Raw genomic sequence first — 27,848 nt, forward strand, 5'->3', positions numbered from 1 at the left:
GCTCCCTATGTTTTATCTTATTCCTTTCTTTCCTTCCTTCCATATTTTCAAGCTTTCAAAAAAAAAAATTGACATCTTTGGGCAAAGTACTAGGTAGTCCTGTTCCTCACACGGAGATTTGTGAAGTACGCGTGCTGTATCTTCATCCAATTTACTGATAACATTCTTAGACTGGCCACGCGCAGAGTCCTACGACATGTCGCCGGAGACCTCCCACCTGGATGACGGTGACGTGTTAATTAATCCTGTCTCAACCCATGTGACCCCATCTTGACCTCCAGAGACAATACATACATACATACATGCATACGCGTATACGAGCGCACATACGTGTATGCTCAGGCCTACTATGTCTCATCTGTGCTGGGAATGGCTGCAATCAGGGCACAACACAGCCATAGTACCTGCTCGATACACATCTGTTGACAGAGTAAATGGATCAGTGAACGCACAAATGATCCCACTGTGCTCTGGCCTAACCGGATGTCATCTGATAATTGAACGTTGTCCACCTGTGGATATTATACTTAAAGAGGGTGATGGGTAGACTGAAATATATGTGTTATCAAAGTGCGTGCATACATGTACTGTACGCACGCATACAATAATTACAGCATTTGCCGGATCCTTATTTCTAGGAACCCTGTATGAAAGGAAATCAGCCTAGTGTGGTGTGACTTTTCAAGTCTGTGTGATACAGTGGAGAGAGAGTTGATTCTGGATCCGCTCAGAACCAGGTGGTATTCTGCCACTTCCTAGGTGTACGATCTTCGGGAAATCATTTGACTTCTCTGAGACCCAGTGTCCTGTGTTCTAGGATTGTTGAAAGCGTTCACGCATTCATTCCCCGTAGATCTAATAAGCACCTACGAAATGACAGGCGTCGTGCTCTGGCAGCAAGCAAGTAGGTCTCCCAGGTAATAAATGAACAACAGTCATTACCTTCATATTGTTTTGGTGACCAGAGCAAGGAGAGCCTTCCTTGGAATGTTTCATAGATATTTTAGCCCTAGCCCTTGAGATCCGGGTAAGAATCAGAGATTATTTCCCTTTTATAGGTAGGGAAACAGATACATGATTAGAGAATCCTCTGACTCAGGTTCACACAGCCTTTTCATAACCAATTTGGTAACTGTTCCCAGCCCTAGACAATTGAGTTTACACTGTCAATTACGGTGGTTTGAACAACCATCATGCTGAGAGCCCTATCCCAGGCTAAGAAGGGTAATAGGAGAGCTATGTACTCAATAGAAATTGAACCAAAGGGTGAGCCCAATGTAAAAGGGAGCTTCCCAGACCTACTGTAGTGCCTCACTTATCCAGGGAGCCCGAAGCCTCACCCATTTAGAACCCAACTAAGAATAAGGAAGCAAAATGAGACCTCGTACCAAGCCCTTTCTCAGGGCCTTAAAGTTTTATTTTAGAAACAGTTGTAATGGGTTTAATGATCTGGTGTTTCCAGCCCTTCGCAAATAAGAACTGCAAATTTGAGCTGGTAGAGGGGGCTGCTAAAAGCAAGCATACCAACAGTAGCGGATAAAAACCTGGTGTGAGAAAGGAGTTTAAAAACCTGGAAAAAAATAGACCTGCAAAGGAAGAGAAAAGAAAAGAAAAGAAAAGAAAAGAGGAAGGAAGGAAGGGAAAGAAAGAAAAAGAAAAGAAAAAAAGAGAAAGAAAGAAAAGAAAAAGAGAAAAAGAAAAAGAAAAAAGCAACTAGGGACTATTTAGTGCTGCAGCCAACAGAGGCCAAACACTTGCTACCCCCAAGGGCATGATTGCTTTTAAGAGGAGTTCACAGTTACGACTTGAGTCATTGACTAAATTATCTTTCAAGTACTCTTTAAGGGAAAGTAGAGATATATACATTACCTTTTAGTAAGATCTCTAGTCAAAATGAAACCAATATATCTCTATCCCAAGCTGCAATAAAAGTCTTTGGAGCTGCAAGGGACAGGTTTTGGGACTGAAAATCTGCTTATCTGGAGGGAGGATATCCTAGGGATTTTAAAGATGTGTTGAATTTTTGTTTTTAAGTTTAGTTACTTAATTTGAGAGAGAGTGCAAGCAGGGGAAGGGCAGACAGAGAGGAAGAGAGAGGTGAGTCACCAGCAGACTCTACGCTATCAGCACAGAGCCCGATGCAGGGCTCGAGCCCACAAACTATGAGATCATGACCTGAGCCAAGATCAAGAGTCGGAAGCTTAACCGACTGAGCCACCCAGGCGCCCCAAGATGTGTTGACTTTTAAAGCAGAGGACTCGGGTTCAGACCCTGGGCCTCCTGCTAGCCAGCTATGTACTTGGGGAAAATCTACCTCTCATGAACTTTGTTTTCTTCAACCGTAGAGTGGAAAGACCATCACCTGCCTCTTCATCTTCTGGGGATATTCTGAAACTCAACCAAAATTGTATGCTTGAAAGTGCTTTGTAAACTGTAGAACATCACAGAAAGTTCTAAGGTCTGCAGGCCACATCCCAGGTGTTGCCTGCTGGTATAGACAGTGACTCAAGAAGTGGGGAGAGAAGGAGATTGGGTTATTTTTGCTATTATTATTTTTAGCTATTGTTATTGCTAAACATGCACGTGTGCACACACGCACATACAGCAATATCTGTACGTATGTTTATTAACATCGTGTGCCCCTTAACTTCTCAAGAGTCCCTCTGCCCAGGAAAAAGAAGGAACCCTACAACTAACTTTAACACCTCGTAAGCTAAAAAGTTCTATACGGATATGTGACATTTTGAGTGCTGTTTTTAACCTTTCTTTTTTTTTCTAAGTTTATTTTTGAGAGAGAGAAAGAGACCGACAGAGTGCGAGTGGGGGAGAGGGAGAGAGAGGGAGACACAGAATCCGAAGCAGGCTCCAGGCTCAGGGCTGTCATCACAGGGCCCGACGTGGGGCTCAAACTCATGAACCAGGAGATCATGACCTGAGACGAAGTCAGACACGTAACTGATTGAGCTACCCGGGCGCTCCTTAATCTGTTGGGTTTTTTTTTTTTTTTTTCATTTAAAATTCATAATTAGCTTTTAAAAAATTAAACATTGCCGAACTGTGCACGCCTTCTGGAAACCCAAACCCTCTCCGCTCCGGCTATTGTGAGCAGTTGGGTTGACCGTGGCCTTTCAGATACCAGTCTGGGTTCGCTCTTTCAGGCCCGCAGGCATTCACCAGGGGATTCCTGAAATAAACAGGCCTTTGTTACAAAGGATAAAGCTTCAAGGGTGGAAATATATGTTCTGCCCTAAAATCTCTCCGTTTTGTCTCCTCTGCCTCGTCCTTGCTGTTCTGGCCTTGGGCGCATGTATCCCTATCAGGTCTTACCTGGACTGTTGCCATCAACAGCTTCTTAATCAGCGCCCTGCTTGCGGTTTACCCACTTCAGACCCGTATTCCACACCGCCGTCGGCGTAACTGAGCTGAACAAAAGTCTCTCCGTGCTATTCCCCTTTCCTCTGGTGACACTTTGCCCCCAGAGTCCATCGAAACTCCTTGCACGGTGTGCGGGGCTTCCAGGGGCCCTGGCTGCTCGTCCAGGCCTTCCTCTCCGCACCCCCATGCGGCAGCAGCATCGCTGGACTGCTGGTTGCTCTCGTCCTCTGCAGCTTTGGACGAGCCATTCCCACTTCCTGACATGCCCTTCCGTGCCTTCCCTTGGGGAGCCCCCTTCACCGTTCAGGGCTGCTCAGAAGGACTTTTCTTCTGCGGGGCTCTCCTTACCTCGCTCCCCTTCCTCTGGCCGTGCTGTGCCCTGCCACGGTGAGTCACAATCTTTCCGTGCCACCACGATGCGTGCTTGTGATTGCTGTAAGCATTGCGTGGTTGCTGTTTACTTTTCGTGTCCTGTGTCCTGATTAACCCGGCAGGCCCCCGTTCATCTTCGTGCCTCTAGTTCCCCCTTGGTATACAGTAGGTGCATACTAAATTCTCGTTGCACTAAACTGACCTGGGAAGGGGACCTTTATGGGACAGGAAACCTCTGTGTTTCAAGCATGCCACATGGAAGACCAGCTACTCCATGCTGTCAGAGCAGACCCAGTGTTGGAAGGCCACGAGGGGTGCCTCAGTTTATCTGGAGTTCCACAGCAGTTCAAGACACGAGGCCCTCGGTCTTGCTAGAACGCTGTTCTCAAAGGTGAAAATCACCGGGGTGACTGGGTGGCTCAGTCAGTTGAGCATCTGACTCTTGGTTTTGGCTCAGGTCATGATCTCACCATTCGTGAGTTCTAGCCCCACGCGGGACCCTGGGCACTGACCTCAAAGCCTGCTTGGGATCCTCTCTCTCCCCCACTCCCTCTCTGCCCCTCCCCTGCTCATGCTCTCTCTGTCTCACTCAAAATAAACAAACAAACTTAAAAAAAAAATAAAAGGTAAAAATTACCAGGGAAACCCATTTACTTACACTGGTAACCCATGCTCCAACTTTCAGGGGCAGGCTTCCAGGTCACAGGCAGTCACCCAGGAAATGCCAAGGAGAATCCCTTTCAGACTTGTTGCAAACTTTACGTTCAATAACTATGTAAGCCCCACATGCACATAAAAGTCCCAGGCCACCCTTGTGAAAATGTTTACACCAACCACGTACCAATGTGAAAACAACATGGAACTTAGAGGAGGTAGGGGCCCACAGGGACATTTTCGGATGGGAAATTCTGGGGGGAGGCCAATGGGGTTGCCTCACTTGGACCAAATGGTACAGAAGAAGAGGGGGAGGGTCTGGAGGCGAATGACCCAACTAGAAAGTCACGCTGCGCTCTTCCTGGCTGCATGATGGTGGGTGCGTTCGGTCGGCTCTCCTGATCGTTCCTGCATCTGTAAAAACGTTTGATAAGATTATTGGCCTCATGGAATTATCATGAAGGATAAATGATGATATATTTGCAAGTGCTTTTGGATCTCTAAAGTGCTACAAAAATATTATGTTCTCTCTTTCTGGAGCCGATGCTCTTGTTCGCCTACCCCACTTAGCTTCCTGATAATGAGGGAGGGAAATGAGCAAATATCAAGCCCCTGGAGTGAATTCCTGCAGGGGAGAGTCAAGGAAATGCAGAATACTGGGTCCCAAGCCAAGTACTATGTTATATCTAGTCAATTGTGCTCTATCTGGACATGAACCTTAGTCTGTGTAGTAATGAAGAACTCTGAACGGGGACTTTTCTTTTGATGAAATCTCATTAGAGCAGTGGGATTAGGGTTGCTACTGAGTTATGACCAGGAAATGTAGGAAACAATATTTTGAGCGATAAAAACACGAGACCGAGCCATGCGGCCGTGCAATGGAATGGACGGAATAGTGTGTGGGGAGTTAGGAGACCTGTCCTCATGGGCCCTGGGTCTCCGGGCCGGGCTTGCCTGCCACTCTAGGTCTGTGGCCCTGAGCAAGTTGGTCTGCCCCTCCTTGGGCTTCAGGAGTCGTAGCTGTGAAATGAACGGTTTGGGCCAGGTGCTAGCCTGCATTTCCTTCCAGTTCTGATGGGGAAGGAAGGGAACCAACACTTGTTGAATGTCTGCCACGTAGCTGGCACGGTGTGCACCGTGAAGAGTCTATGACTCTGTGAATCCATCACTCGCAGGTGAGACTTAGGTTTACGTAGAACTATGGAGTCACATAGACCTGGACCGGAATCTCATCTCTATTATTTACCTGCAGTCTGACCTCAGGCAGGTTTCTTAATATCTACAAGCCTCAATCTCTTTTGTCATCTGTGAAATGGGGCTGGTGAGACAGTCAGCATACTTTCTGCTCCCAAGTCTGCTCCCGCTCTCTTTCGTGCATTATAAATTTCTTAAGTAGATTCCACCTAGTCTCCTTTTCTCCTTTTGTCTAGGCCTAGAGAACCGAATGAAGTAACTTAAAATATTAGATCATGCAACCAGGGGTGCCTGGGTGGCTCAGTCGGCTAAGTGCCTGACTCTTGATTTCGGCTCGGGACACGATCTTGACCTTCGTGAGTTCGAGCCCCGCATCGGGCTTCACGCTGTCAGCAAGGAGCCTGCTTGGGATTCTCTGTCTCTCTCCCTCTTTGCCCCTCCCCTGCTTGTGCTCTCTCTCTCTCTCTCTCTCTCTCAAAATAAATAAATTTTAAAAAAAGATCATGCCACTAGTTAGAAGCAGGGATGGGACCGAAAGTCAGAACTCCTGGTTGCTCCTGAGCCTTGCACTTGCTTCCTGGATGTCTTTTTCTTTTTCTTTTCTTTTTTCCCTTCTTTTCTTTCCTTTTCTTTTCTTTCTTTCTTTCCTCCTTCTTTTTTCTTTCTTTCCCTTTCTTTCTTTCTTTCTCTCTCTCTTTCTTTCTTTCTTTCTTTCTTTCTTTCTTTCTTTCTTTCTTTCTTTCTAAATCATCTCCTGCTCTGAAAAGGACAGCAAAGTCCTTCCATGATAGGCAGCCCAGGTGTATGCAGAAGAACCCAGTGTGATGCCAAACTGCATTCACTCACCAGACACTTCCCAAGAATAGCCACTGGGCTCAGGAACCATTTTCAGAGTTTGATTCAGAGAACGTGCTCAGCATTTCTTCCCCCACTGCACCTCCTACCTCCTGCCGTTTCACTTCTTTGGGGGCAGAACAGCTCTCTGTGTGGGCAAATCAAGAGTTGTGTGGAATTCCTCTCAAGACAGTAGTAGCTCTGGGCTCTTCTCTACCAGGTGGCCTACTAGGAGAGCCAGAAGGGTGTGATTCAAAGGGGATCAGGGTCAGAAAAAAGAGAGCCTCCATCGACCCACCAGAAGGGAACATGGTGGGCATCTCGGGAAGGCTTTGAAGGAAGGGAGAGCATGACGTCGTTCAAGTCCTGGCCACCAAGAAACATTTGTGAGGATTCATCCTCCGTAGGGACACAGCCCCTTCCCAGAGTTTTTAAACTTGAATGCATGGACTTATGTGCCAGAGGGAGAAGAAAACTTTTATAGGCTTAAAATGATGGGGTTTTTCACGCATGTGTCAGCACTAGCAATGCTATGTCTTAAGAACTGAAGCCAAAGCATTAAATAACATGACTGATAAGCTTGTTGCATTTCCAGAGTCGGTGCAAGCCAGAAAAACAAGGATGCCTCTTTGAAAAGTTCCTTTTCAGGAGGTAGCAACCCCAAGTGGCCCTGGCTTCCTGAGGAGCTACTAGTTTATTCAAGGGTCCCCTGTCTCTTCTCTTCCTTTGTCTAGAAGTTTGATGCGGGCAGGGAGAAGATCCCAGTGTCCCTGGGCAAAAGTGCCTCGAAGCCGGTCTGTCATTGCTCTGACTGGAAACCTGGGTGAGGCCATCTCCCCAGGCACTTCCCGGAGGCATCTGAAGGCAGGAGTCTTGGACTCCCAGGGAACAACCAAGAACCACAGAAAGAGGAGAGTTTCCCAAGCAAAAATGCAAGCCAACATCTCCCGGGGGACTTTCAGCCCTGTTCACCTGAGATCAGTTACTTGCCTGCTCCATTCTACCACTGGAAATATATTTTTAGGATCTTTTCATGAGCAACATGTTCGCTGCCAACCCTTTATAGATCAGTTACAAAACAGAAACTCTCCTTACTGCTAGGAGAAGTGTAGAGGGGGGGGGGGGGGGGGAGAAAGAAAAAAAAAAAATCCTGCCTGTAATTGAAGGCAGGTTGGGAGATGTTCATGCTTTGAAATTCTCCTTCTTGTGAAATGTTTATGAAACACTTTCCACAAACGAGTTATGCAACCAGGACAACAGCTTTGATCGTTTTCATCGCCAGTGATCTGTTCATTAGTGTGGGGCTGCTTCCCCGAGAGAGAGAACCATGTGAAAATGTCATGGGTGGGGCTAAGGAGGAGTACCCCAGCACCCTCGTGCCCCATCACATGACCCCAAAACATGGTTCATAAGGAGGTCCGTGGGTCTATCTGGGCCAGAACGCCACCTTTTCCATCACCTACGGTCTATGCTGTCTCCCACCCCTGGGAAGTTGGTAGTATTGTTTTGTAGAAAGGGAACCGGGGGGAAATCAGAGGGTCATTCCCTTAAGGGACTTGGCCAGTGTCTTGTTATGTAACTTTATCCCCATCTCTAAAACTCTCTGGGCCTCCATGAGATGGGAAGGCAAATAGTTGTCCCCACACCCCTGGCTGGGAGTGTGAAGCCGAGTAAGGAACGTATGAAGGCTTCCAGCCCCTCAGAGGGGGCTCTCTCCTCGCGGAATGAGGCTACCGCTTTCTCAAGCAGGTGATGTCAGGGAGTTCATTGGGATTAGAAAAGATAATCACCCATGATGACTTTTTACCTCCCTGGTCACTGCCCAAGACTCAGTGTAATACCTGTACACAGCACAGTGGGTGGAGAAAATCCTGAGCGAACAAACCTTGTCTAACAGATGGACGGGACGGTCAGTGGCTATGACAGGGCCGAGCCCTCTGGGTGGCCCGTGTCCCCAGGGCTTAGTCCATCCCAAGCAGGGCCTGCAGAGATATCCCTTTGCGTGAGAAGAACCACCAAAGGGACTCTGGAGACAGTCTTCATGATTCCAGGCAGGCTGTGGGTTTGATTGGGTTTTCACAAGTACGGGGGGAAAGTGGATTTTCGTCCAATTTGCCTCCGGTTCTCACATTAGAAGTCAATGGGATTCCAACAGAAGTCTCTCTATCTCGTCTTCCAGATCCACAGCCAACACCCAGTTGCCTGGAAAGGCTCCAATCTTTTCCATTCGACAGCAGTGAAAGGGATTTTTTTGATTTGGGAAGGACTTTGTTTCTTAATTTCTTAGTTTCTTCACCCGTGAACTCTTAAGAGAATTGCCGAAGGAGGCTGTTAAGAGCCGCTAACGTATCTTCCTCCCTTCCTCTCTTTCTGAGACCCACCCACCAAAGCAGAGACTTCTAGAATCTGTCACCGACAAAGAAATCTCCTTTACTGTCTTTCAACCTGGTTTGTATAGGACTCTCTTCCTTGGGGGGTTACTGTCAGCAGCTCGCACCCATAGGCTAATGAAATATGAGAAAGGAAAGGGTGAAACGCCGCCGAAGCAAAAAGTCACAACAATGACACACGGGGCTGTCAGAACGCCCCAGACGAACACCCAGAGGAATTTCCTGCTATCGGTCGCTTCGTTTTTAGAACTGGGAGGTCAGCTGTGCCCCTCAACGAGTTTGGAGGGCAATTGATCCGGGAAGCAGATGAAAGGGTGAGTTTTCTTTTATGATGGCGCTGGTTTCTGAAATTAAGTGTTGCAGGAAGACCTGGCAGGGATTCTAACAGATAGCACCCAGGTTGGAGGCAAAGCACATGTTTTCAAGCTCTGTCATAGCTGCACCTTCTTATCTCCATTGCGCATAATGAGTCTATAAAGGAACCCTGCCACTTGCCTCCGAGCTGGAGCCCCGCCAAGCTGCCCGTGGTGGTTCTACCCAGCGTGGCTTTGGCTCCAGTTTTCCATGTTCTCCCTCTGTCCCCCTTCCTCCATCCTGCCTCACCTATCCCCGCACTGGGAGAGGGATGCACCGGGGCAGGAGCGGGGGAGGGGGGGATCTACAAAGGAGACGTGGCCCCCAAAAGGCTTTGCTTAACTAAAATCTCTTCGAACAAACCTTAAGGGTGGTGGTGGTGGTGGTGGTGGTGGTTTTAAATAAGTAGTTGTATCATCTATTTCTGGCTTTTTAAAAACCTGCTAACAAATGTTTCCCCAGAATCGAGGATGTGAAAACTCTTAATTTCTAGGGGAAGAAAGTAGGACACCAGAGCTTCTTAGACGGAGATGCCAAGCATGGGTGGGAAGAACCGAGGGACCCTGGGGCTAGCGATTGGGGCCGTCTTGGCAATCCCTCCCGGCTGGCCGTGTCTTTAGAGTTTTCACAAAGTCTCAACCCTCTGCCCCCACTGTCCTACTTCCTGTCTCTCTCCCTTCCTCTTCTCTGCTTCCAGTGCCCCAGAATAAGTCTCCTTAGGTGAGAGAAGAGAGGAATGATTTGTAAAGACTGTCCCTGAAAGAAGCATCCTCTTCCCAACTTTGGTGGCACCAGCCCTTGTTGGTGCCCTTTTAGGTCTGCTTTAGAACACCGCAGCAACCTGGGCTAGCCAAGTCTGCCAAACGCACTATGGAACTGGAACTTGTGATTCCATTTTAGGACTGGGAGAGAGAAGAATCCCATAGAATCATCAAACAGATGGAGAAACTGAGTCTCGTACAGGCTAAATGATTGCTCAGGGTTACGTAGCAAGTTCGAGTCGGGGTGAGGACTTAGACACAAGGTCTAGCTCCCTGTTCAACGTTTTCCTGACTGTATCCCCCTGGAGTCTATGGAGAAATGGGTTCTGTTTGTGTCTTTTAGGTACTTAACTTGCATTAATTCCCATTATGTGCAAGGTACCATATTTAGGACATTAGCTCTTTCCTCGGTCTCTGATATCACTCAGTAGGATCTGCCTAGCTCACCAACCAAAGGGAGTTCTTTCTTTAGTGATCTAAAGATTCATTTCACAACAATGAAGCATAAATGTAGCCATTGGTCTGAACGTTTTACTTGGATTAAGTTAATACAGGAGTGATTCCAGGATGTCTGTGACATCCCCAGTGTAGACCAAGAAAATGCTTTAAGCCAGGACGTCTATGGCCAAGAATTTCCATCAGAGGGTCTCCCTAATGTCTTTTAAAAGGTATAGTCTAGATCCTATGCTCTTTGTCATATTATATGAATTCAGAGTCACTTGGCTTCCCCTGCCCCAGTGGACTTCCTGAAAAGCTGCAAGAGCATAGTTCTCTGGATGGGCCCAAATAGTGCACCCATCCAGCCCTGCCCTTGGACACCCGAGAGCCCCACAGGCGGGTGATTGGTGCTGTCATCCAAGAGTGGGGGAGAGAGGCTAGAGAGGTTTCAGAAGCCATCACAGCCCCCTCGGGCTGCCCCTGCAGTAGTGACTATGAGGGAGATGTGTCCCCACCTGTAGGGAGACCGGCAAAGACTATCATCAGAGCCGCATGGGTGCAGAGGGCTGACTGCAGAGGCAGCTCACCACGCAGAAGATAGATAACTGTGGAAAACAAGGGGAAGAGAGAGGGGAAGCTGGCTCCCAGACTTTGGGATTTTGTGGACCAGGAAAATAAACAAACAGTATGGGGAAGACTGGTAAAGGGTTGCCTTTTTTTTTTTTTTTTCCACTTTGCAAGGTGGGGAGTTTTTAAAATACCATTTAGAAAAAAATTTTTTATGTTTATTTAGTTTTGAGAGAGAGAGAGAGAGAGACAGCATGAGCAGGGGAGGGGCAGAGAAGGAGGGAGACACAGAACCCGAACCAGGCTCCAGGCTGTGAGCTGTCAGCACAGAGCCCGACACGGGGGTCAAACCACAAGTGGTGAGTTGAAGTTGGTCGCTTAACCCACTGAGCCATCCAGGTGCCCCTTAAAATACCATTTAGAATCAGCATCATGTCACAAAAGAAATTCTAACCTCTCCCCCCAAGAAAAAAGGAAGAACGCCATCTCCAAATTTAAAAGAAATGGTTCAAGTCCCTGCAATATCCTTTTTTTTCCCGTTTCAACGAGGAAGCGCGTAAACTGCACCGTGGGCCTGCACAGCCCACAGAATGTGCTGAGGAACCATGGATCTCTGTGAACCCCCCCCCCCCCCCCCGCAGACTCTGACTCCCGAGTGCCATTTCCCTGTCTCTTACCAGCTGCCCTGGGCTGAGGTGCACACACAGGCAGGCACATCAAGCCCCAGCCCTGTAGGTACTGTAGGCACGGAGCTAGCTCCTTACTCTCGGGGCTCGTCACTAATCCGCCTTGACCTTCTCGACGTTTCTGTTTCTGCCCGCCTGGGGAGGCCCCGCACTGATGCTCTCCTGCCTCCACTTACACAGATTAAAACTGAGGACCTCAGTGACTCCTTGCAGCAGACCCTCTCGCATCGGCCATGTCACCTGAGTCAAGGACCTGCCATGATGTCTGGAAACCAAATGTCTGGGGTAAATGCCAGCCTGATGCCGGGGAGCCCTGATAGTCTCAGTGGGCCGGGGAGTTGAAGCCAAGCCTTCTCCAAAATGCTTGACCTCTAGACCTGGCTCTCGGTGAATTCGTGGTCCGAAAAGCCCCCTGTAGGGAGTGTGACCGAGGGATTCAGGCCTGGGGTGGAGGTGGGAGTCCATAGGGGAAGCCCGGCTGCCTCTACCTGTCTGGGACCAAAAGGAGCCGGCCTGGCCAGAACAATGGACCTAGCGGCTGTGGAGCTGGCCCCCATTTCAGGGGGCCCTATTGCGACAACCATGGCTACAGATATAGAGCATTTCTGTCTCCAGCGAGCCCACTCTCCTCCCTCGAGGTTTTGCACCAAAGCCAAAGTAGAACAGAGTGTCGTGCGGGGAAGAGGAGGCACCCTGAAACAGTAACAGCAAACGTCAGAGAGGGCGGATGTCCATGCGGCGAGCCCCTCTCTTGGTCTGGATCACCTGGGGAAGAAATGCCACCCCTTCCCTGGAAATACTTAAGACCGGAACGTGTGCCCATTCCTTCACTTCCTCATTCAGCAGGGGTTTACCACCTCTTCGTGTACAGACCTAAGCACAGCCCTCGGGGGGCACAGAGCCCTGAGGATCTCGATCCCCCACGTATCGGAACTGCTGTCTCCCTTTTGAGGGCTGGTGGGAGGAGCCCAGGGGCAGTGGCCTTTCTGCTTCATCAGATCGGTTGTGTTAAGAAATAATAACTTGCTCCTCCTTCCAGGAAAGGCTCAGGCGCAGGAAATGGCCAAGACGTGGCTTTTAGCACAGTCGAGTGGCATGAGATTAAAGAAACAGAGTCAGACGATCGGGATTTCATGTCATTTCTAGGGTAAACCTCTGAGAGCCGGGTAACACTGAGCCTGTGCCTTCGACGTTTACCGTCTACTTGGGAGACAAGACTGACACGCACGCAAGTTAAATAACAAGGCAAAGTTTAAGTACACTAGGCTGAGAGGCACTGCTTGGCTGAGTGCAGGAGCTGTAACAATGCCAGCATTAATGGAATCGCTACTACGTGCCAGGCAGTTGAGCTACACAGAGGCATAAGGCAAGGTCACTGCCAACAAACTCTCAGAGTCTGGAGCCCCACGGGACAGACGGGCAGCAGGCAGATGGAGCCGGCACCCCCAGCGTGTAAATTCGGCGATGTATGTGTCTCCCCATGTGCAGGACATGACCTCCCTCCATCCGCTCCAGCAGCTCGTGCTGGTTCCTGGCCACCTCCAGTCCGTATCCCAGTTCCTGCTATCCCAGACCCAATCTGGGCAACAAGGTAAGAACTCGGGCGTTTTCCACATCGATCAAGTCCAGCAAAGTGCTGCTGCGGCTTGCTGGATAAAGGAGCCCAAGTGTGGGGCATGCGTGAGTGGCTCACTCCTCTGGCATTGAGACCCGGCGAAGGGAGCCTGGCATTGCCCCCGCCAGGCTGAGAGTCCTCGGCTTTTCCCTCTCATCTTCCTCAACTTCACGGCCAGTAGAGACTGAGGTGCAAGGTGGCAAGGAGCTGGGGGCGGAGGGGAGCACAGGAAGGAAGAGTTCCCTGGGACATGCAGTGCAGACAAGTCCCAGTTCCTTGGAAATCTTTCAGGACTGATTCAGACTTTCACCTCCAGGAAGCCGGCCTTGACTCTGCTTGGGTAGAGCAGCAGCGCCACCCTCAGGCGGGAGAAGGGGTTTTCAGGTTTTCTTTGGCACGGAAATTACTACCAGAGACTGGCTCCTGGGCCAAGAGCAAACAGATTAGAATATTCATGATAATAGCTGGTATTTCTTGAACGTGATTTGCCAGGAGCCCTGATGAGTGGTTTTCCTGGCATTTTTCAAAATAACCTTGTGTGGTAGATAGTCATAGTGTGTCTCTGGTGACATAAGAAAAGTCTGGAAGTTTGCCCGAAACCTGTGTTCCTGGCCATTGACCTGCACTGCCTGCCCACCGCCCCCCTCTCTCTGGTCTCCACTGACGAGGGCCAAAGTGACAGAGGAAGTAGGAGTTTGCCACCTGTGTACAAATCCCAGGTAGAGGCTTTGGAAACCCAGAATCCAAACAACGTGCAACTCTGCCTTCCATCCCTAACACCTGCCTAAATTACAGTCCCTACCCCTAGGTTCTGAGGCATCTCAGAGTATTTTTATGATGATGACTGAGAACATACTTGAGCCTTTAAGTACTTGTTTTAGCTAAACAACATATATCACATTCCTAGGTAACAGCTAATTCCCTTCTGTTTTAAAAGATAGTGACGTGAGGGGCGCCTGGATGGCTCAGTCGGTTAAGTGTCCGACTTCGGCCTAGGTCACCATCTTCTTGTTCCTGAGTTCAAGCCCTGCGTCGAGCTCTGTGCTGACAGCTAGGAGCCTGGAGCCTGCTTCAGATTCTCTCTCGCTCTCTCTCTCTCTCTCTCTCCCTCCCTCCCTCCCTCTCTGCCCCCTCCCGCTTGTGCTTTGTCTCTCAAAAAATATAAACATTAGAAAAAATTTTTATTTATTTTATTTTATTTTTTATTTTTTTAACGTTTATTTATTTTTGAGACAGAGAGAGACAGAGCATGAACGGGGGAGGGTCAGAGAGAGAGAAAGACACGAATCTGAAACAGGCTCCAGGCTCTGAGCGGTCAGCACAGAGCCTGATGCGGGGCTCGAACTCACAGACCGCGAGATCATGCCCTGAGCCGAAGTCGGACGTTCGACCGACTGCGCCACCCAGGCGCCCCTAGAAAAAAAATTTCAAAGACAGTGATGTGAAAATGCCCAGAGGTAGACATATAACCAGTGAGGTCAGTGTATGATGCAGGGCAAAATAAACAAACAAAAAATTTTCTGAGGGCAGAAAACTCATTGGTTAAAAAAAATTCTTGGGGCGCCTGGGTGGCGCAGTCGGTTAAGCGTCCGACTTCAGCCAGGTCACGATCTCGCGGTCCGTGAGTTCGAGCCCCGCGTCGGGCTCTGGGCTGATGGCTCAGAGCCTGGAGCCTGTTTCAGATTCTGTGTCTCCCTCTCTCTCTGCCCCTCCCCCATTCATGCTCTGTCTCTCTCTGTCCCAAAAATAAATAAACGTTAAAAAAAAAAAATTTTTTTTTTTAATTCTTTTTTTTTTTTTTAAATCACTTACTGGCTGTGTGTCCTTGGGAAACTTCACCTAACCTCTCTGAATAAAAACGGAGCAAAATAAAATAAAATGGAAAAACAGTAAGAAATAGCAAAATAATAAAATTCTACCTCACGAGGTTATTGAGGGCTATTCCAAATAATGCATATAAAAAGGCTTCGTGTATTTCAAAACGCAGTATAAATGTTAGATTACTATTAGCATTTAAGCCTCTGACTCCTGGCTCGGAGCTCCTTATGAGAGATTTTTGTTTACTTTAATAAGGAAAAATTAAGCCCTGACTTTTATAGACTGAGGAGTGTAAAGGTCAGCTTCCACAGATGCCGTACATCAGTGACCTGGAGCCTCTTAGGGACCCCAGAGACCCCAAGGTTCTGGTCTGTGCTGAGTGGTTGGGGTGACCCGGCCCGTTGTTCTGGTAGCTCAGTGGCTTCATTCCCGCAGCGACAGTGAGAGCTCCTGGCTGAGGACCTTCCTAGAGGGAGGCCACTCTCATGACCACCAGTCAGGCAGAGCCCTTCATGGGCCGTTTTCCTGGAGAGGGAAGGAGAAAGCGGTCCTCAGTACAATGAGCAGGTGGAGGCCATACCACCAGACAGAGTTTCCAGAGGCTTGGCCCCTGGTCTTCCCTTCTCTCTCAGCTCTTCCTCCCAAGTAGAAAATGTCCTCATTCTGCCAAGAGCCTCTGGCCAGCCATGTGCCGCCTTTTGGGGCTCTCTGGCCCCATCTATGTGGCCTGGCATATTTGCAGATTTGCCCAGGTTTTTGTGGCTGTCTGCAGGCAAAATGGAGCTCCCCGGCCCCTCCGTTCCAGCTGCTTTTCCTTCCCTGTTGGATTTCTTCAGCCTGCTTAGCAGCTCCCAGAGCAGGCTGGCCTTGACCGCCTTAGCCCGTGCAGCACCATTCCAGGCAGGCGGGCGGGCAAGCCGGAGGACTGGTGTGCGGATGGCTGTTTACCTGCTTATCCGTGTCTCGTTCGCCTCCACCTGCGTGTGGCAATGCCTGGCAGTCCCGTGGGGGCCCTCTTTGCACAGGGCTCGGGGTGGGTTGAGGGACCTGACGAGGTAGCAGGGGGTGGGGACGGTTATCTCGGTCCCGAAGCTGTGGAGCGTGTCCTTCAGACGGCCTGGATTTTATTTTGTTTGTTCCTTTGTCCCTCCCCTTCCACTCAGGTCTGCAGCCAAACCTTCTCCCCTTTCCGCAGCAACAGAGCTCTCTCCTCCTCCCGCAGACCGGGCCTGGCCTGGCGTCCCAGGTAAACAACCACATTCTTCCTGTCTCCCCCTGAGAATGCCTCAGCTCTGGACAGAGCTGCTCACCGGTGTTCCCCCACCCCCTCGATGCTGCACTTACACCTCTGGGAAGAGGGGCTAGCGAGGGATTATCCCTGTTCACACACGAGGAATCCAAGCCACGGCCGGGAGAAACGATCGAACCCGCATCGCCAACAGCCCCAGGACTGGAGCCCAGAGATCTCAGCTCCCAGGCCGTCCCGCTCAGCAGCGCGGGTCCTCCACACCAGCCCTGGTTTCGCTCACTCCTCTTAGGACCATGCAGGTCCTAAGGAGGGCTGACTTTCAGGGATGCCACAGCGACCGCCAGCCCTGCCCGGGTCCTCTCAAGCCCCAAGGAAGAGACCAGAGTCCCCACCAGGCCACAGTCTCTCACCTCTGGGTCCCTGTCAAGACCCACTATCCTCGACCACCTCCTGCAGTGAACTTGTGTGGGTCAGGAGGTCCGAGACCAGCGCGAGGGGCTGTTAACAGAACTGCTGTGTTGCCACACGGTACCTGTTTGCCAATTACAAGGAGGCACCTCTTCCTCTGGCTGGACGTGGCCTCATTCTAGGTGTGTGGCTCGCTAAGAGCAGCAGGAGCTGTCTGGTAGGTGCCTCTCCTCCCCTCATCTGGGTGCCCCCGTGCACAGCTGCAGGAGATGGCTCTGCAGAGACAGGTTACAGGGCCCCACTGGCCCTTCTGTGCGCGAAGATCCCCACGGATCACTAAGGGTCCTGACTCTAGAGGGCTAGAGTGTCCACTGAAGACATCAGGAAGGGGAGAGGGTGCCATCTAGTGGCTAATAGGAAGGGGGCCACCGGAATCCTAAACTCACTCTCTCCTGGGGACTCGGAATGTCATCATAGACTTACATCTGGAAGAGATCTTATAGAGGCCTGAGATCAACTCTCATATCTTACGACATGAGAATCCAAGAGGCTGTTCAGGAGGCTATTAAGATGGTCCAGGGCAGTGGTAATGAGGGACTTGCTCAGGGTTGTGGCAATAAGGGTAGAGAGGGAAGGGCAAACGAGGACCTGTTTGGGGAAGACGAACGAATGCAATTTGGCCTCTCGTTGGATATGAGAGGAAGGGAGAAGAAGGTCTAGCAAAGAGCTCAAGAAGTATTTGTTAAAGAACAAAGGAATCGATGAGAAGGAAGTCTCAAAGAGAGCCGAAGATTTCCACCCCCATCCTGCAAAACAGGACCAAACCCATAAGGCTCCAAATCATTCTGTCCTAAAAGATCCTTTGCCAGGGTCCTCTCACCTTCCTCATCCTGAGGCTGCCCATCTGAATTGTAAATCTGCAGGTCTCGGAAGAGAGAAGGAGGAAAGTTCACCTTAGTCTAGGAAAACGGTAAACTGGGAAGGAGAAAGACAAGGGCGGGTATAGGCAGTGCTGTCCACGTGGGCAGTGGCACCTGGACGGGACGCAATGCCTGTAGCCCTCCGTCTGGGTTCCAGAGCTTGTGCCATCGTGGATGTCTTCAGGAGGGGGATTCAATCCAACCCCAAAAGGGCGCCACATGAACTCTAGGTTTTAGAGCCCATTTTTCTATGAAAATGAACTAAAGGAAGACTATCTCCTGACAACATTAAATGAGATCAACGTATATTTAGCTAGCCCGGGAATACCTTTGATTTAGAAACAAAAAACACAGGACGCTTTCCCTGCTCAGTCGGTGGAACATGCGACTCTTGATCTCGGGGGTCACGAGTTCAAGCCCCACATTGGGTGTAGGGATTACTGAAAAATTAAATAAATAAACTTAAAACAAAAACAAAACAAAACGAAACACACCCAAACAACACTCTCATGAAAGAAAATGATGGGTTCGAAAGTAAAATGGCAGTCATAAGGGTTTAAATTTTTCTGGAAGGTCTATTAATATAACAAGTCTCGGATGTCCTCTGTTATCTTCAGTTAATACCTGTTAAACACCTCAGTTACTTTGCTTTGTGGAAAAGAACAGGCAAGGCAAACAACCTTTTCCTTGTCCCGTTCTGAGATTTGCTTTTGGAATCTTAGTAAACAACCCCGCTGGCTCCTTTTATGGCGGAAAATTGAAAGAAGGAAGTTACCTGCCCGGAGTCAAACAATGAGTCATAGACTAAAACCCAAGAAGGCCACCTCCCCGTCCTGCAGTCCTGTGTCTGCCCCAGCTATTCTAGCTATTTACTATCCCTTGGTAGAAACCCAAATTTTCACTTCCACGCCCCTGAAAAAAATAGGAATCAAGCGCGCCCAGACATCTGTCGCCTTCTAAGCACACAATAGAAAGTGCCATTTTTTAAAAAAATTTTTTTTCAACGTTTATTTATTTTTGGGACAGAGAGAGACAGAGCATGAACAGGGGAGGGGCAGAGAGAGAGGGAGACACAGAATCGGAAACAGGTTCCAGGCTCTGAGCCATCAGCCCAGAGCCTGACGTGGGGCTTGAACTCCCGGACCGCGAGATCGTGACCTGGCTGAAGTCCGACGCTTAACCGACTGCGCCACCCAGGCGCCCCAGAAAGTGCCATTTGATCTGTGCCATTGTGGATCTGTTTGGCATGTGTTCCCTTTTAGGCAATTGGGCGCCCCGGGCTGCCGGGATCTTCTTTAGACCCCCATCTGGAAGCGTCCCCACATCTCCCAGCACCGAAGCATCTACCCAGCTCTGGAGGGGCTGATGAGCCCAGTGACCTGGAAGAGCTGGAGAAGTTTGCCAAGACCTTCAAGCAGAGGCGCATTAAGCTGGGTTTCACACAGGTTTGGTTTGCGGGGAGCTAGAAGGGATCGGGTTGAGCGAGCGGAGACGGGGCTTCCCGAGTGTACATTTGAGGAGCGGCCGGACGTTCAATGTGTTTGGGGCAAGCCCACGTGTCCCTGTGTTCCCTGAGAACAGGGCACAGTTTCTATTGGTAAGGGAACTGGGGGACACTGCTGGGAAACGGGTGGGAGGAATGAGAGCCAGACAAGGGGTTGGGCATATGGGCACGGCCCACTCCGAGTCCGGGGAGGAAAATGAACCAAAGTCTCCCTCTTAGAGGGAAAAAACCTGGAAAGGAGTCACGGTCACGGGTGGGTGCTTGAAGGTTCTGTCCGTGCATGATGGGCGCCAGGATGGTGGGGAACGTGGACGAAGAAGAGAAGGAGCCCGTCCCTCCGGCTTCTCCCTCTCGGTCCCCACATGCAGGGAGATGTGGGGCTGGCGATGGGAAAACTGTACGGTAATGACTTCAGCCAGACCACCATCTCGCGATTCGAGGCCCTCAATCTGAGCTTCAAGAACATGTGCAAGCTCAAGCCACTGCTGGAGAAATGGTTGCACGATGCAGGTAGGCATCCGGGACTCAAGGGTGGACGGTGCCCCAGAGGATTCTGCAGGGAAGGGGCTGGTGACTTGTCTGAGTTGAGGCTTTAGGCGGTCAGTGTGTAAGACCCCTTCTCCTCCTGGGCCTGGAACCACCTGAGAAATAAGATACAGGAGACAGACAAGGGGAGAGGGAAATGTCCGCTTCGTTGCTGAGAGGGCCCCTTGAAAGAAATGGCTTCAGGTCTGTGGCCATGAAGACTTGGCCCCCTTCCCTTGTCCACCCTACGGCCACCCAGCCACCTGGGGACGGCTCACCAGAGACAAAGTTTGGGTCTGCAAACTTACTCACCTTGCGCCCTGGACCCCTTCTAGGTTGGGAAGATAGGGGAATGGGTTCTCTAGGATCTCCTGGGGGAGCCGGGAAGGCAAGAGTCACAACACAAGCCCTCTGTCTGGCTAACCTTGAGCAGGTCTCCAGAGGGCAGGGAGTCACCGTGAGCAAGACTAGTGGGGAAAGTCCTACAGCAGGAGCAGGGTCCGCAGAATTCTGTCAGCTGGGTGACCTGGGAGGCATTCCAGGAGGTCAAGGGTGCAAGCCAAGGGCAAGATGTTTGGAATACTGAATGGAGGAGGTTGGTGTCTGGGGACAGTGGGTGACAGGGTTCTTACCAGGACACCATCAACACATTGGTCCGGAGAATTCTTGGTTGGAAGAGGCTGTCCTGTGAATTACAGGGCATTTAGCAGCATCCTTGGTCTCTACCCCCCAGGTGCCAGCAGCACCTGCCGCCCGTTGAGACATACAAAAATGTCTCCAGATATCCCAAATGTCCCCTGGGGGAGCAGTCGTGGTGCAAAACCGCCCCAGCTGAGAACCACTGGTGTAGGCAGAGAGGGAAGCAGAGCCGGCGCCGGGCTGGGCTCTAGTCAGGAGACACATGTTGACGAGTACTTCCTGTGCAGAGGAAGGAAAGGGTGGGATGGGCAGACAAGGGGGTCAGTCACCCCCTCAGAAGTCCCTCCACGAGGAAACATGGAAGGTCAAGGAAGCTGTCCGCAACGACTTGTCCCTTCGTCAGCTTTCTTCAGGGCACTGAAGTGACAGAGATGATCAGAGGGTCTTAGGATCTTTGGGAAGAGACCTTATGGGTCGTTTCTAGTGCGTCCCCCCTACCTGATGCCTGAATCCTTCCTGTGGGGTATATCTGCCCACCGATCATACAGCCTCAGCTCCAACACTTGCCCTGAAAAGAAAGTGACATCAGCACCGACATTCTGCCACCAAGTGCCACTGCTTTTAGCTCAAAACACCAGTTCCCATTTTACTGAGCATCCATATCCAAGCATCCTTGTAAAAGGCAGACTCATGAGAGTCCCTTGTAGGAGCCCTGCCTGCACCCACTCACACCCACACATGCCGCTGATGTCTGAGTGTCCTTGAACCGTGACCGCAAACACTGAAGGCATTGGCGTGGGAGTCGTGGAAGACCTTTGCCCAGAGCAATGAGGACAAGCAGGGTTCTTGGCCTGTTCTGGTTCCCCTTCCGGGAGGAGGGGGCTGGTCCCAAAAGAGCCACTGCAGAGCCTACTGGGCAGCATTGGTGGATCTCAAGGCCATTGACACAGAGCCTCAACTGGCCATGCATTCTCTTCTCTGAGCTTCCTTTGTCTTTCCACCTCCGGACAGAAACCTCTCCATCGGACCCCTCGGGGAGCACCCCCAGCTCTTTCCCCACCCTCAGTGAAGTGTTTGGTAGGAAGAGGAAGAAACGGACCAGCATCGAGACCAATATCCGCCTGACTCTGGAGAAGAGATTTCAAGATGTGAGCGGCTCCTCCGGGTGGGAACGGGTGGGCTGATGTGCAGAGTTGGATGAGCGGACACACTCAGGCCGCTCGGTACCACACCTGCCCTGGGAAAGGGTCGGAAAGCAAGCCCAGGCACCCTCTCCAGGCACCCATGTGTCCCAGGGAGAGGGCGCCTTCGTCTTGGGTTTCAGGAACTTCTTCCCCCACTGACTCTTCTTGCCCTGACATTTTTTAAGGGCCCGTTGTCCCTCTCACCAGGAGATTTAACGAATGGGATATAGGGGACGCCTGGGTGCCTCAGCTGGGTAAGCATCCAACTTTGAATCAGGTCATGATCTCCCAGTCCATGAGTTCGAGCCCCACGTCAGGCTCTGTGCTGACAGCTGGAGCCCGGAGCCTGCTTCTTATTCTGTGTCTCCCTTTCTCTCTGCCCTACCCCTGCTTGCATTCTGTCTCTCTCTCTCTCTCTGTCAAAAATAAACATTTAAAAAAAGGGGGGGGGGATATAGAGTCCCAGAAGAGGGTGGATCTCTATATCCAGTGGAGGTAAAGGGAGCAAAGCCAGAACACTCCATATAAATTCTTTCTTTCTCTCTTTCTCTCTCTCTCTCTTTCTTTCTTTCTTTCTTTCTCTCTTTCTTTCTCTCTTTCTTCTTTCTCTCTCTCTCTCTCTCTCTCTCTTTCTCTCTTTCTTTCTTCTTTCTTTCTTTCTTTCTCTCTTTCTTTCTCTCTTTCTTCTTTCTCTCTCTCTCTTTCTCTCTCTCTCTCTCTCTTTCTCTCTTTCTTTCTTCTTTCTTTCTTTCTTTCTTTCTCTCTTTCTCTCTTTCTCTCTTTCTCTCTCTCTCTCTTTCTCTCTTTCTCTCTTTCTCTCTTTCTTTCTTTCTTTCTTTCTTTTACCTTAGTTGACATACAATATTATATTAGTTTCAGGTGTATGGCAGGGATTCAACAATTTTACCCATTACAAAATGCTCATCATAACAAGTATAGTTACCATCTGAAATCCTTTACTTTCTATGCATTGATTTGTAGTTTTAGAATTATCAATGTAGTAAATGCTCACTGTAAACAATTAGGAAAATATAGAGAGGTAGAAAGAAAAAAAAATCTACCATCAAATGGCATCAAATGGTATTTCCTTCTGTTTCTTTCTCCACACGCATTTAAATACTTGTGATCATATAATATGATACATTTGTTTGAACTTGCAGCAAAAGCATATTCCTGAGCCAGTATGTAGAAGCTAATAATAATACCAGCTTTGTGCCCTGTGGGAGCTAGGGAAGAGAAGAAGGAAAACAGGTGTGGTCTACACAGCTTCTAATCGGGATCCCTTGGATACCAGCCTTCAGAGCCTCTATCCACACGACCCAGGTCCCTAAAGGATGTGCCCTTGGCCTCATTTAATCTTGTGGGCCCCAGGCCTCCAAGACTGCTGCCCGCATTCGCTGGTGCATCTGGCTCAAGGATTTGATGGCTGCATCCTGCTGGCAGAATGACAAGAGCTGGCTTTTCCTGCTGATTAGGTTTCTGGGAGCAGCCTGAGCAAGGGAGGGGGTGTGTAGGAAGGAGGGAAAGGGGCTGAGATCAAAGATTGGGTGGAGGGAGGGGTTGGAACAAGAAAGTGCTGAATATATATGTCTCCACAGTCTTGGATCCACATGCTTTAGTTTATGTTTTCCTATTTTGAGGTGGGACAGGAAGCAATAACACAAGAAAAGGTTATCAGGTTGTGTGGCGAAACATGGGGTTCGGGATTCTGCCCGTCCCACACACATGTCAAAGGACTTCTCCTTTCAGAACTTCTCCTGAAGTAAGAAGGGAGGGAAGAGAGCTACATTTGTGGATCCTGTATTTTGTGGCAGGCCCTGGGCTTGGCAGTTTACACATGGTTTCTCATTTTAGCCTCGCAACAATCCTATACAGTAGACCTTATTGTTCTCACTTCATACATGGTAAGACTGAGGCTCAGAGAAGTTAAGAAAGGCTTCTAAAGCTACACAGTAAATGATAGAGCCAGCATTCCATCCTAGGTCTGATTCTAAAGCTTTTGATCCATCCATTGGCCTATCTTGTTTCCTTGGAACCTCTGGCCCCCACCCCTGATTCTTGACCCTGTTCCCCCTTCCTGCTGACCACACTCTATCCCTTTGGTCTCCGCAGAACCCCAAACCCAGCTCAGAAGAGATCTCCATGATTGCAGAGCAGTTGTCCATGGAGAAGGAGGTGGTGAGAGTCTGGTTCTGCAATCGACGTCAGAAGGAGAAGCGAATCAACTGCCCCGTGACCACACCCATCAAATCTCCCATCTACAACTCCCGCTTGGTAAGTGGCCAAGAACCAAGCTGCCCGCCAAGCATTGGGGGGGGGGGGGGGGGGGGCGGGGGAGGGGGCAGGAACAGGAATGGTGCCTGGAAGGTGAAGAGTCTTCTCCACCTGGGGGAAGATGGCCGTCGGGAGTTGAGAGGGGCATACAATAAATAGGCAAATAGATGCCATATGTGAAATAAACATAAAGAAGAATAAAGAAGGGTAAGGGGAGTGGATGTAATTATGAGGAGATGCTTTTTTAATAGAGAGGTCAGAGAGGACCTCCCTGGGAAGGTGACGTTTGAGTGGAGCCCAAAGTGTTAGAAATAGATGAAGTATCTAGAAGAAAGAGTGTCCCAGGCAGAGGGACCAGCAAGTAAAAAAGTCTTGGCATGTTTGAGGAACAGAAGGAAGCCAGTATGGCTGGGGCAGAGTGAGGAAGGAGGCGAGAATAGGAGGGGAAATCAGAGACATAACAGAGAGCAGACCACCCAAGGTCATGGAGGTCACTAAAGGACCCTGGCTTTGGGTTTGTATGAAATAAGACACTGGAGAGCTGTGAGTGGAGAAGCCTAAACTGACTGAGGTGGAGAATAATCTACGTGGCAAAGGAACACCAGTGAGGAGAACTACAATAACCAGGCTGAGAGTAGAGGAAGCTTAGGGGAGGGTGGTAGCCAGGACGGTGACAAGAAGTGGTTGGATTCTGAATAGACTTCAACCGTGGAGCCAACGAGATGTGCTGAGAGCTCAGATAAGGAGTGTGAGAAATGAGGCCAAGATGAGTTTAAGGGTTTTGGCGTGAACGACTTGTTGGAAGGCGCTGCCATTTTTTTTTTTTTTTAAGATGATGAAGAAAGCCAGAGATACAGGTATGAGGGGGGAAAAGACTAAGAATTCGGAGCTGGTCAGATTAAGCTGCACATGCCTCCTAAGGATCCGAGAGGAAGTGTCAAGTGGACAGTTGTGTGTCTGATTTTGGTGGTCAGGGGGAAAAGTCAGGGCTGGGAATAACGTGGACGTTTGGGGAGTAGGAAATATCTTCTGCATCCAGGGAAAGATAGCGTCTGGAGGAACATTCTCTTCCTCCATCCCTGGGGATGCCATGGTTGGAAGGTTAAGGGAATTGGGGGCAAGGCCACCGTCCTATTCAGCCTTGTCTGGGGTGGAACACAGCTGTTTCATAAAAACGACACCATTGTTCATTCTTTCACCAAACATTCCTTGGCCATCTACCATAGAGTGACCTTTACGCAGAGTGCTGGGGATACACAAATAAATAATATCTGTCCCCTGTCCCGGAGGATCTCACCATCTAGCAGAGGAGACAGACAAAGAAACAAATGATAAACAACATCATAATTTCTCTAGGAGAATTTAGGAGTTGCGGCTAGCAACGCCTTGCCAAGGTGGTGGTTAGAGAAGGCTCCCCCAAGGAGATAATTAATACCTGAGCTGAGTCTAAAAGGAAAAGGAGTGAAGAGGCAAATAGGTGTGGGGTGGAGTTCTCCTGGGGGGAAAGTATAAGAACAGTAGCAGGGAGCAGGGAGAGTGTATGGCATGTTCCCAGAACTATAGGTGGTCCCTGCGGAGGGATGTGGAACGATGAGGCTGGACAGACCAGCAAGGGCCAGACTGAGGGGACTATGTACAACGCTAAGGAGACGGCTGGGAGAAGTCACCGAAGGATGTTGAGCAGGCCACTGACACCATCAGATTTGCTTTTCAGAACGATCACTCTGAGTGCAGTATAAAGGGTGGTTTGAGAGACATGAGACTGGTTGCGGGGAAACCAGGTAGGATGTGGCTGCAGTTACCCAGGAAAGAAAGAATGAGGGCTGAAGCAAAGCTAGGGACTAAGAACGAGGGGAAGGGAGAGACTCAAGGGACAATGAGAAGGTGGAATTTTTGGGTCTTGGGTTATAAATCGGAAATCAGATGGCGGCAGGGAAATGACGAAGGAAAGACAATACTCTGGGCTGACTGTCAGCATTCAGGTTGTTGGGCTGATGGGGCCAGTGGTTGCTCCACTGATGGGACAGTCAGACACAGGTGGAGGAGCGGATTCGGGAGCAGGAAAAGGTGACGATTTCCATTCTTTGCATTATTTTAAGGTCCAGTGAGGCCTGTGGGACACCCACGTGGGGCTGTCCTTGGGCACTTGCATTGATGGGTCTGGAGGTCTGGAGAGAAGGCCGGGATGGAGACGTAGGTCAGGGAGTCATAAGCATAAATTGGTGGCTGAAATCCTAGGGGAGGAGGAGCTCAGCTATGCTGTTTGCACAACAGAGCCAAGAGAAAAGTCTAGTCTTAACCCTGGGGAACACCAGCAGGTGAGGGACAGGTAAAGGAAAAGGATCCAGGGAGGAAACTAAGGAGGAGCCAGAAGAGGCAAGAGATTGCAGTGAAGGAGATGTGAGAAGTCCTGTAGGAGTGCTCCGGGAACACAGACAAACACCGACGACGAGAGACTCTCCAATCCGAATGGAGGCTGGGAGCGCTGACCCCCTAATTTGTTCTTCAAACACATTAGGAATTAGCAAGAGCGCCATACCAGGCGAGAGGAACCATCTGTGAGAAGGCATGGGATTATAAAACGATGTGCTGCGTTTGGGGAATCACAACATTGCCCTCTGACTGAAGCTAAGGTTTAGGGACTAAGAGAGGTTGATGAGGGCTGGCTCACGACAGGCCACAGGTACTAAATTACCCTGCAGGCTGTGAGAAAGCAATGAAAACGTTAAGGTGGAGGCAAGGGATAGTCAGTCATCATTCTTTTCTTAAATATTTATTGAGCACCCACCATATGTTTGGAACTGGGATATGGTGGCGCACAGGACCCGTATGATCCCTGCTTATGGTCCCAGCAGGGAAAATAGACACTAAGCAAATGCCCTTTGTGATGGAATCTCTAGAAGAGACGGAGGGTGATTTAGAGGGCCCTAACCTAGTCCCGGTGTCAGGGGCTTCTTGGAGGAAGGATGCTCAAACTGGCAGCAGCAGAATGAGTAGATGTTAATGGGGGTCGAGGGTGCACAGGGAGGACAGAGCATAGGGAAGAATATTCGAGGCAGAGGAAAGAGTGTATGCAAAGGCCCTGAGGCTGGGATGGGTGGAAAGGAGGAAGCATAGAAAGCTGGCATGGGCTGGAACCCAGGGAGTGAATAGTGTGAATGAGGAGGCTGGAGGGGTAGGCGGGGGCTAGATTATGTCAGGCGTGTCAAAGAAATGGAACCATGTCATAAGAGCATCGGAATCTTTAAACATGGGGCTTTGGGAGGTAGGTTCTCGCTTTGGTCCCAGCCCAATCCAAGACACCCACATGGAGAAAAGCAGTGGGAGGCATGGAGGATCCAGGAAGGAGTCTGATTCGTTCTCATCATTCATTCCACACTTACTTACTGAGCACCTACAAAGTCCTAGGCACTGTAGTCGGTAGACCTGAACAGACATCATCCTGCCCTTGGGAAGACTACAGCCTAGCAGGCGGGGGGGGGGGGGGGGGGGGGGGGGAAGATGTTAAATAAATAATTACATTAATGCTTGTGATGTTACAGAGGCAGCGGAGAGAGAGCATGTTCTGACCCTATCTTCTCCTCAGGTCTCATTGGCACATTCTCCTTGGGACTAGGACATAGTTTCTTCCGCTTCTGATATGAAGTGATCTGCAGGATATACAGTTAAGCAAAAAAAAAAAAAAAAAAAAAAAAAAAAAAAAAAGCAAAAAGCAAAACAAAATGGTGCAAACCAGTGTGGGCTGAATGCTAGCATTTATATAAAAAACTAAAAAGGGGGAACCATAGATACGTCTGCTTGCATATGCATAGCCTGCCTCCAGAAGGAAACAGAAGAACCTGGTCACAGTGACTGAACACGTTATTTATTTTAAAACAACAACAAATGTCTTGGGTGTGGCAGTAGGGAGGGGAGGAGAAGAGGGAGAGAAATCATTGATAACATCTCTTACCAGGAGGCCTCACACCTGCCTCCACCCTTCGTGAGCCCCCCCCCCCCCCCCCCCCCCCCCCCGCCCTACTGAGGAGGCTCATTGTAAAAAGGCAAGTAAATGAAGACAGCAGAACCGTAGCTGATTAATTGGGAA

At 49.8% G+C, this 27,848-nt stretch overlaps 1 protein-coding gene across 2 annotated transcripts in view; it reads left to right on the forward strand.

Moving 5' to 3' along the window:
* Positions 1–27,848, forward strand: part of POU2F3 (POU class 2 homeobox 3) — a 79,345-nt gene that overhangs the window by 46,915 nt on the left and 4,582 nt on the right. For both annotated transcript variants that reach the window (XM_043579636.1, XM_043579637.1), the window contains exons 4-10: positions 11,806–11,910; positions 13,114–13,216; positions 16,222–16,304; positions 18,898–19,080; positions 19,508–19,649; positions 21,315–21,451; positions 23,600–23,761. In XM_043579636.1, the coding sequence (XP_043435571.1) occupies positions 11,806–11,910; positions 13,114–13,216; positions 16,222–16,304; positions 18,898–19,080; positions 19,508–19,649; positions 21,315–21,451; positions 23,600–23,761 (915 nt within the window). The remainder of the gene's footprint in view (positions 1–11,805; positions 11,911–13,113; positions 13,217–16,221; positions 16,305–18,897; positions 19,081–19,507; positions 19,650–21,314; positions 21,452–23,599; positions 23,762–27,848) is intronic.

Source organism: Prionailurus bengalensis, chromosome D1 (assembly GCF_016509475.1).
Source record: "Prionailurus bengalensis isolate Pbe53 chromosome D1, Fcat_Pben_1.1_paternal_pri, whole genome shotgun sequence".
Classification (NCBI taxonomy): Eukaryota; Metazoa; Chordata; class Mammalia; order Carnivora; family Felidae; genus Prionailurus; species Prionailurus bengalensis.